We start from the raw sequence: 10,088 nt of genomic DNA, 5'->3' as shown, positions 1-10,088 counted from the left end.
CAGGTGTTAAATATGGCTAATCTGTTTGTGATTATATATTCTGCAGCTATCACCTGATGAATATTATAGCTCCTTGTGCAGAAAGCAGCACTTTTTTAATAATCAGAAATTCTGGTACGTATAAATTACTATTTTTATTATGAAAGGTTAATATTTTAATAAAAACACTGACATTTAAAAAAATGAAAATGGAAGGGGTGTGGTCTCTTATACATCCCTGGAGTGATGAAAATGGATCTTCATGGTATCATTTCCACTGTATAAATCAATTAATCTAGCTGCAGGTTCTGCCAAATGAACCCTAGCTGAGCTTCTGTAGTGGTTTAAGATGCCTTTAGCATCTTCATTCATCCTTGTACAGCATAGTGATGGACCAGACCTAGCTGCACAGCTCACAGCCTGAGAGAGGGTCTCAGTTTTGCCTTTAGAAGATGGTGCATGATGATGTGAACTGTGGGGACTGGAAGTAGCCTCTTACACCTGCTCTGCTCTGGGGGCAGCCGTGCCTGTTGAAGAGGTGAGATGGTAGTAAGATGAAGAGCTGGGATGGTAGTGCCTGGGCATTTTCAGAAGAGATTTGCTGTGAGTCAGGCTGCTGGCCAGGAGGCTGGTAGTGGTGGTCTCGGTGCTCTGGAGGATTTTGTGCTGCTCTCAGTTTTAATGTCTGTGTCCCTGGGAGAAGATTTACATATTTCTAGGAGCTGAAAAGGATGCAAAGAATGACAACAGCAGTAGCAAATCAAAATACATTCTGTCTACAGGGTAGAGCTCAAGGATGTAGAGCTGAATGAACAATCAAATGAAAACGCAACATGACTTAATGAAAGGTAAATTATGTTAACCTTGTTCATTGGTTTTCTTGGAAAAGAGAATTGTTTGGTATGGTGTCACCTGGGGTGCAATGGAGAGTATGGTGCAATAACAGAAAGTGACTGAAGGGACACAATGCATCATACCAGGCCCAAAGAGCTGTAAATGGAGTTAAAGCCAGTTGGAGGCCAGTCACAAGTGGTATTCCCCACGGCTCAGTATTGGGGCCAGTTTTGCCTAATATTTTTATCAACGATCTTGATGAGGGGTTGAGTGCACCCTCAGTAATTTGCAGACGATACCAAATTGGGTGGGAGAGGTCATCTGCTTGGCAGTAGAAGGGCTCCACAGAGGGACTGGAATAGACTGGATTGATGGGCCAAGGCCAAGTGTATGCGGCTCAACAAGGCTATATGCCGAGTCCTGCACTTGGGTCATAACAACCCAGTGCAGTGGTATGGGCTTGTGGATGGGTGGCTGGAAAGTTGCCCAGCAGAAAATGACCTGAGGGTGCTGGTTGACAGCTGCTTGAACATAAGCCAGCAGTGTGTGCAGGTGGGCAAGAAGGCCAATGGTACCTTGGCCTGTATCAGAAATGGTGTGGCAAGTAGGACTAGGGAAGTGATTGTCCCCCTGTTCTCAGTTCTGCTGAGGCACCACCTCAAGTACTGTGTTCAGTTTTGGGCTCCTCACTACAAGAAGGACATTGAGGTGCTTGAGTGCATGTAGAGAAGAGCACCAAAGCTGGTGACGGGGCTAGAGAACAAGGCTTGTGAGGGGTGACTGAAGGAACCAGGGTTGTTTAGCTTGGAGAAGGTTGAGGGGAGACCTCATCACTCCCTACAGCTACCTGAAAGGAGGTTGCAGTGAGGAGGCTGTCAGTCAGTTTTCACAGGTGACAAGTGAGAGGATATGAAGACATGGCTTCAAGTTACACCAGGGGACGTTTAGGTTGGACATTAGGAAGAATTTATTCATAGAGAGGGTGGTCCAACATTGGAGCAGGCTGCCCAGGGAAGTGGTGGAGTCCCTGTCTGTGGAGGTATTTAAGAGATGTGTGGATGTGGCACTAAGGGACATAGTTTAGTGGTGGGTTTTGTGGTGACGGTCGGACTTGCTGATCTTTTTCCAACTTAAACTATTCTACGTTGGGAGCAGGAGCAGGAGGAGTTACAGACGTGTTGGGAACTGATTCTACGAGACACCTCCATCCACGCCTTTGCCACAGGCGGGTGCCCTGACACCAAGCCGGGGATCACCGCCGTGCCGAGGCGGCACCGGGGCCGATCCACACCGCCCTAGCGCCGGCTCCTCGCAGGAGGGCGCTGAGGCGCTCGGCCGGGGGCGGCGAGGCGGGGCGGCCCCGTCCCCTCCGGCCGGGCGGAGCGAGGCACCGCAGCCACCGCCCTCAGCCGGCCCCCGGCGCCGCGGCCTGCGCCTTCCGGGGGGAGACAGCGGCGGCGGGCGGGTGAGTAGCGGCGCCTCGCCTTCACCTCACGCAGATAAGCTGCGGAATTTGTGTAGCCGGGAGGGTTGAAGGCAGGCTTCGGGGAGGAGGTGGTGGCAGGGGCAGCGCGGTGCTGGTCGCGGTGCTGGGCGTTAGTTTGTTCACATCCACTTGGGTGCTGAGGGTGGGTTAGGGGGTGAGGCTGGGTCTGAAACCCCTGCTGGTAGTAAGCCTGCTTAATTTTGCATGTAAAAAGATTATTTATTTATTTGTTTTTAAAGTGAGTTTGGGATCTGAAGCTCAGCCTCTGTCAACCTCTTTGTCTCAGACCAATGGGTGAAGGGTCAGGAGGTGGAACTGTGCCCCCGCTGCCTACTTTAGCTCAATAAAAAGGGAAAGCAGGGGAGCCCTCCTGTCAGGAAAGGTTTGTGGTGCACCCGGATGCTAATTTTTAACACCGTTTACTTAACCAGGTCTGTGCAGAAATGCTATTTCTTGAACAACTGCTGTGGTCGCTCTGCTCACAACTCTGAGACTCTTTTGGACAGCGCTGAGCTCCAGGGTGGCTCTCTGTAGCTTTTGTTCCAGCCTGTGTGCCAGCACCAGCAGAAGCTGCGTTTGATGCTTTGCTTTCCCCGTGGGGCACGGTTTCGTGTCCTTCCTTCAATGCCCACATTTGCTGAAGGAGTTTCGCATCGTGTTGGTGCTGCTTTTTATACTGCATCACAAAACGGCTTTTTAGGTGCCTGTGGTTGTTAATCTGGGATGTGTTGTAGCCAAATAGTACTTCCCATGACTGTAGTGCTGCTATCTACCAAGCTGCATGTGGCTGAAGTGACGGAAGGCATTGATGCACACTGGGGGAACTTTCAGAGCAGAGGTGCATGAGATAAGTTTTGCTTCTTGGGATCTATATGAAAGGAGATGAGTGCTGGCTGCCTTAGGACACTTCCATGGCTTGTTTCTGGTTGGGTTTTGCTCTCGGTAGCAGACGTGTGGCAGATGCTGTCCTTTCAGGCATGGCATGCACAGACCTGCTGTAACCAGCTGGATGTCTGGGCTGTCTCATGAGTGGAAAGCTGTGGTGGGGTTTAAATGCACATGCAAACCAAGGCCACTCACCTACCTTCATCCTATATCCCAGAGGAAAACATAAAGGAAGAGGCTCCCTTTTTATTGTGGGTGTTGACAGAAAGTTGCAAGGACCCTGAAGACCTGTGATGTTAGCAGGATGCTTTGTTTTTGTGATAATGATTGGCCTAAGCGCTTTAAAAGCCAAACCAAGCAAGAACACATAAAAACACCTTCTCCTTCTTCTCTTCCCTGCCCCCCCCCTCCCCTTTTTTTGAGATGAGTTCCTTGGGTTTGTGTATAGAAGGTACCAAGGTGGGAGCTTCTATCCATTTCTCCACAGACGTGGGGATGTGAAGGCTCTTTATCCTTTCAAGGCTAAAATGTCAGAAGATCCTCTAATTATGTGCCTCTGGGCTAACTGGGATTTACAAAATATTGTGATACTCCTGATGAACAGAGAACAGGCCAAGATGAACACGTGCAAAGGATTTACAGGTCTACTAATAACTTTGCTACAAATTTATTTTATGTTCTAGACCACAATGAACGTGGAACATGAAATTACCCTCTTAGTTGAGGAGATTCGGCGACTGGGAACCAGAAGTAAGTATTGTATACCTCTGAACATGCAAATGTAATCATGTTATACCAACCTGTTGTGAACCTGGCAAATTTAGTTAAGCAGGTTCAGGTAACTTGAAAATATATATTCCATATATATGTATTGCTAGATTGTGCGGTGCTCCCTGTGTCTTATCCCTTTAAGCAGTCCTGTTGTGAAGTTAAACATTTAAGCCTTTGCAGCAGAGAAGAAGCAGACCTGAAATCCTGCCCCCACTACATTTTTAGACAAATCTAAAATTACCTTTTTTAGACAAAGATACTTGCTGCAGTCTTCAAAGAAATGGCACCTTTATATTTCACCTCCTTTCTTTGTAACTTCTGTTTTTCGAAAGTTGTGTTCTTCAGTTATATTCATCACAGTGTTATTTAGAGGGAATTGATCTGTATGCCTGAAACTCTAATCCAGGAGTTACAGTCCCTAACTTTGCTTAAACTTATATAAAATATAGATTTTTATCTTAAGATTGCTTTTCATTGTTAAAGCTCCACTTTCTTTACAAGTATTTGTGCAATTTGTGGATGTAGGACCTGCTCACATATTTAAATTCTGATGCAGTTTCATTTAATTACATTTCTTTTTCAAAACCTGATACATAAATCTTGTACTTGATATGACTGTTTAAGAGTTTGCTGCTTAAGAAAAACCTAGCTAACCTTTTAAAATTCTTTCTTTGTGTGATAAATGACTTCCCATTATACCTTCTTCATAAGGAACCTTAAATATTAATAGGTAGGGGAAAAAAAAAGTATTTAAACATTTTAGGTATTCAAGACAATTTTCCTTCTTATGCTTCAAGGAAGTTTGATAGCCTGCATTGTTCATAGGCTCCAGAAAGACATCAGTCTTTCATAACATAAACATAGCAGATATGTTCCTTGATACAAATTTCTGGGGCGGGGGGGAAAGGAAAGTCTTGACAGGCCGGACCTTTGTCTACCATTAATCATCAGCATTCGTAGTATGTTTCCCATTATGAAGTCAAACCTTGTGGAAGTGAAGTTAGGTTACTCGCAGCTGGGAAATACTATGGGGCTTACCTTCAGCACTCTGACTGCCTATCAATTCTGTTCCCCCAGTCATCTCCTAACTGAAAGAGTATCTGCATGTGCTTTCATGTTGTGTCTTTGATTTAGATGCTGATGGACAAGTGAGCGTGAAATTTGGTGTGCTCTTCGCTGATGAAAAATGTGCCAACCTCTTTGAAGCCCTAGTGGGAACTCTTAAGGCTGCAAAACGACGAAAGATTGTCACTTATCAAGGGGAACTGCTTTTACAAGGTGTTCATGACAATGTTGATATCGTACTACTGCAGGACTGATGCAATCTGCATTTCAGTTGTGTGCTAATTGGATTGTTTGAGACAATGACTTGCAACATCCTCTGAATCAGGCTGATCATTCTATAGTGTTTTTGATGTATTTTCTATGTCTTTATAGTTGAAAGGAAATGATCCTATTTTGGAAAAACATTCCCTTTTGTAATTCTTCCTAAAACAGTACTGTACACGATTAAGGTAAAAAATGCCAGTTCTTTTTTTTTTTTTTTTTTTTTTTAAATCTCAGGTAATACTCCTAAATGTACTTGATGGTTATTTTCAATATATGAAGAAATAGAACTGGTGTCTTAATGTTTACAAATCTAAACGTGCCATGAAAGTATAAGATAAAAGCACATACTTCGATTTATATAATTATTGCAGTGGTTGATTCTCTCTTTATTTGCGATCGGAAATGAAGGCAAACTGAATTTCTATAAGCATCATAGTTAAATGACTTCACAGGCAGCATGCCAGCAAGATAGAATGTTCTTTCTTTGTTACTGCTCCTCACTCCAAAGAATGGGCATTCTTTGACTGAATCACGTGGCAAAATTATTTCCAAGAGTTGGATGTGTAAGTAGTCTGGCTTCATAACAGGTTTGTAAGCAAACTGAGCACGACATATTCAATGAAGCACAAACTAGTAATAATTTGCTTCTGTGTGGCAATCACAGTTTACTTCCCACACTGCTGAATTTCCTCAACAGAGTTTGCTGTAACCTCCAACCCTTCCTGCCCCTTGATGTTCCTCCCCTTAGTGTAAGGAGGAGTGGCTAAAGCAAACCAGTGCTGCAGCAATTCCTCATCACTCCCAGCTCTGTCAAAGCAATGGCAGTGAGGAATGCAGTTTAAGGCAGATGTAAAGCTTCTTCAGTTTGACAAGGGAAAGAGCACATAAACGCACAGTAAGCACGGGTTGGTTTTCCAGCTAGAGTTTCCAAACTCATTGCCTTTTAATTGCAATTTTTGGTATTGTCTTGAATTTTTCTCACGGATCCTTAAGAGACAAATGCTCACTTGCTTGCATCGGATTTTGTTCAAGGACCAGATTGTGCACAGAAAGCCATGAATAATATTCCACCTTGTTCAACTCTAGCAACGTGGCAATGTAATATGCTTTGTATTTTTTCCTTAGACTTCTGGAAGAAGTGGGTGTGGAGCTCCCTGAATGCTTTCATGCAGTCTTCACCAAGAGGGGTGCAGCAACTCTAGGTTGTGACTATTTCCCCTCACAGAAATCTTAGGTTCTTTAGATCCCTCCAAGAGAGGAGAGGGGAAAAAAAGCCATTTTGAAGGTTTTCTAGCTTTCTGCTAATCCTTGGCAGACAAAAATACTCCGTTGTGTGGGGAGAAAGTTGCTGCATGGGGAAAGCAGCAGTGGGTAAGCAAGCAGTATGCTGCTCTGTGCTGCCCATCCCCACAGCTCTTGCAGTTATTGAGTGGGTGAGTTTCATAGAATCACAGAATGGTTTGGGCTGGAAGGGACCTGGAAAACCAACTAATTCCAGCTGCCCTGTCCTGTACAGGGGTTTCACCCACTAGACCAGGTTGCCCAGGGCCTTGCCCAACCTGAACAACTCCAAGGATGGGACATCCACTTTTCTGGGCAACCTGTTCCAGTGCCTCACCGCCCTCTGAGTAAACAACTTCCTCGTATCTAATCTAAATCTACTTTTTTTTTTTTTTTTTAACTTTAAAGCCATTACTCCTTGTCGTATCATGACACTCCCTGATGGAGAGTCCCTCTCCAGCTTTCCTGTATGCACCCTTTAGTTGGTTTGTGTTTTGTGCAGTCTTTTACTTGTCTTTTACAAGTGCAAAATACTTTGAAAAGTCTTTACTTTCAGATGCAGAGAGTGCATGCATGATTATGGATTCTCCACAAAGCTGTGTAAGCTCAGCTGCTGTCCCTTTCATCTCTGTTTGCTCTGCTTGGTGCAACAGGAAAACAGCTGAGATCCTGTGTGCAAACAGATCTGGGCTGCCTCTGCCTGTGCTGGCCTCAGCATCTGGAGAACGTGGGGAAACTTGAGCTGGGCTGGGTACAAGACGGCTGTGGTCAGAAGCAGCGTGGGCTGCTGGCATGGCTCGCTGGTGTCAGCGATTCTGTTTGCAGACCTGAGTGCATGAGTGCACGCACTGCTGTGCCCTGCTGCTGGGAAGAAGCGGGGCAGAGGCCAGGACCCCCGCATTTGGGAGGAGGTCTGGCAACTCTGTGTTACTGGATAACCACAATTGTTTTTCTCTCTGTGTTTTGTCAAAAGCCTGAGTCATTGTCTGGCTTCCCAGGATAGCCTGAGTATGCTGACAAACTGAGTGCTTTGCGGTGTTCTGAGAAGTGAGTTTTGGCATGGAGAGCAGCAGCTCGCCCCAGCCAGGCTATAGTTCTCTGTTCATAGCACCTCCTTAAGCACAGAATGGGCCTCCCTCCGTCTTAAAAACTGAGGCAACTGTAGATTCAGGGCTCAGTGCTGGGCTGGAGCTGAGACAGGATTATGAAGAGACTTTTATGCCTCATTTTAGATTTATCCTCTTAACTGTGCTGATAAATGTATTCAGTGCATCTGGGAACACTTGGTAGCAAGAGACAGAGAAACTTGACACTAAAACAAACCCGGGACAACCAGAGCAGACTGTGACTATGTCTCAGGGGAGCTGAGACTCATTGTCCCTCTGCTTCTCAAAGCAGACAAGGAACAACGTGAACAAGAGTGCATCTCCAAGAACTAACTGCATTGTGCAATGTGTCCAGTGGCCACAGAAGCGTGCAGGCTTCTTTAGGCTCTATGCAAGTACTCATGGCTTCATTTCTAATTTTTTATTTATTTTTTCACGTGTGGGACCACACCTCTGTGAAGGAAATAATTACCACAGCTGACTGCCTGGATACAAGATGTGGTTCCTGGAGTACTTGACACAATAATAGAGAAGCTAAGTATGGGAAAGCCATTACCTATTTTTGCGAGCAACAGGATGATCAGCAGTCCCCTGTGAGGGGTTCGTGACCTTACCAGCTGTGGGTCTGAGGGAGGTTTTGTAGGTTGGCCAGGAGCACCAGTGATTCCAGAACAGCAAGTGTCATCTCCTGACTGTCCTGAGCAGGAAGTCTTTGACAGCAGCATGAAAGAGTGACCAGTAGAGTGGTTGCCTGCATACGATGATGTTAGGAAATTTAAAGAGTGGCTTAACTAATTTGGTTTCCTATCTGTGTAAGACATGAGTGCATGGTGGAATCTGTGAGCAAGGTTAGACAAACAAATCTAGCTGTTGCAATTTAAGATGTTACTACTGTATGTCTTCAGCAGGGACTGTTGGAGTAATTGTGGAGTGGAGCGTGTGCAATCACCTCAGCTGTTTCCATGCAAAATCCAGTGACTGAACATAAACGTGCCTTTCAAAGCAGTTTTGGCTAAGCTGTAAATTCGCTGAGGCACGGGTTGTATAACCTCTGGCAATGGGTGGTAGCAACTTCAACTGTCACAGCTATTTCTCATGTGAGCGTGTTTTTTTTTGCTGAGAACTTGAGCAAACAAAGGGTCAAAATATATGCCGTAATATCTTTCCTATGCAATTTTCAAGCTGGAACAAATTTTGAAAATGCGTGTTGTTTTTGCTTATTTCTCATCTCCCCTCCAAAGCTTTTCTGGAGGTGTTCTTTCCACTTCAGGGGATTCCTCTCAGTGACAGCCATGCCACTTTTGCCATTCATATCCGCGTAAAGCTGGTTGTCTTCACTTGGTTTGTCACAAAAAAACACTTGAATGAAAGAAGAAGAGTAGGAGGAGCAGGAAGTTCGTCTGTGCTAAAAAATGATTATATTGCCAGTCACACTTAGCAGCTTTATTTACACATAGCTGGATGTTTCAGAAACAGGCTGAGATTCTCTTCTCCTCCAGCAGCACCGAGTAGTTAGTAAGCAAGTTTCAACAGTTGCAGAGCTTTTGTTAGGCCACTGTAGCATGAACCAGTGAATGTCACAGGCCTGGCCTTATGACTCGATATCAAAAGATTAATCAGTAATGAGTCATGTTCACCACTGCCTGAAAATCCTCCATCTGATATATGATGTCTGGTGTATGGTGGGAATCACGGTTTCAAGGATTTAAAGCAGACCAGCCAACTAAACAACAACAACAAAAAATGAATATGCTTTTCTTTCGGAAGCTGGCAAAATGTTATGAAAGTGTTCATGTCCTTCTCAAGCAAATACAGCACGTGTTTGCTCTGTAATAAATGGATTTTTTTCTTATGGAGTGTAAGAAAGCAATTAATCCTAATGTCAGCTGTGAAGGGTAGACTTAAATACAAACAATTTAAAGGAAAATGAGCCCCTAGACCAAAAATATGTTTCAATGTCTGACAGCTGTCTGGAACAACGTATGATCTGCCTTGATTAAAAATTAGTTTGGTGACCTGATGACTTATTTAAGTCTAAATACTTCTCAGTACAAAAGTCGGTATGGTATAGTTTGTTTCGCAACCCAGAAGATGATGATATATGCCAAAATACTCTGTTTGTGCTGGCCTACAGACAAGTCTTTTTTTTTTTTTTTTTTTTTTTTTTTTTTTTTACTTTGGAAACCATCCTCTAAGCTAATAATGAAGACCCAAATTTACCCCTTTGATGCATTTAATGAGTATCGCAAAAAAAAAAAAAAAAAAAAAAAAAAAAAGACAAAAACATGAGAACACGAGGACAAAGGAAATACTTATAGTGCTCTCAAATATGTGCAGACAGGATTGAAGTTAAAACTGTTGATGTCACAGTTGACACTAAAAAACAAATCTCTTCCTTGCTCAAAGATGCAACCCTT

At 44.2% G+C, this 10,088-nt stretch overlaps 1 protein-coding gene across 2 annotated transcripts; it reads left to right on the top strand.

The window, feature by feature from the left end:
• The first annotated feature begins 2,206 nt into the window (after positions 1-2,206).
• ABRACL (ABRA C-terminal like) lies at positions 2,207-5,646 on the top strand. 2 transcript variants are annotated; one of them, XM_082757762.1, is made up of 3 exons: positions 2,207-2,278; positions 3,868-3,934; positions 5,090-5,646. In XM_082757762.1, exons 2-3 carry the CDS (start codon positions 3,874-3,876, stop codon positions 5,272-5,274), a joined length of 246 nt encoding a protein of 81 aa, XP_082613888.1. In that variant the 5' UTR covers positions 2,207-2,278; positions 3,868-3,873; the 3' UTR covers positions 5,275-5,646. The 2 variants fall into 2 exon arrangements, with proteins under 2 accessions (XP_082613888.1, XP_082613887.1); XM_082757761.1 differs by lacking the exon at positions 2,207-2,278 and adding an exon at positions 2,920-3,137.
• Positions 5,647-10,088: the final 4,442 nt, after the last annotated feature.

The sequence above is a fragment of the Aythya marila genome, assembly GCF_965140915.1.
Source record: "Aythya marila genome assembly, chromosome: 3".
Lineage (NCBI taxonomy): Eukaryota > Metazoa > Chordata > Aves > Anseriformes > Anatidae > Aythya > Aythya marila.
This window is presented reverse-complemented; position numbering and strand designations above follow the sequence as displayed.

Bases quoted from the DNA above. Each gene is read 5' to 3' on its own strand.
- ABRACL (XM_082757761.1), top strand. From the start codon at position 3,108: ATGCACACTGGGGGAACTTTCAGAGCAGAG. The intron at 3,138-3,867 runs GTGCATGAGATA...TTTATGTTCTAG, and splicing joins GGGGAACTTTCAGAGCAGAG to ACCACAATGAACGTGGAACA. The intron at 3,935-5,089 runs GTAAGTATTGTA...TCTTTGATTTAG, and splicing joins TCGGCGACTGGGAACCAGAA to ATGCTGATGGACAAGTGAGC.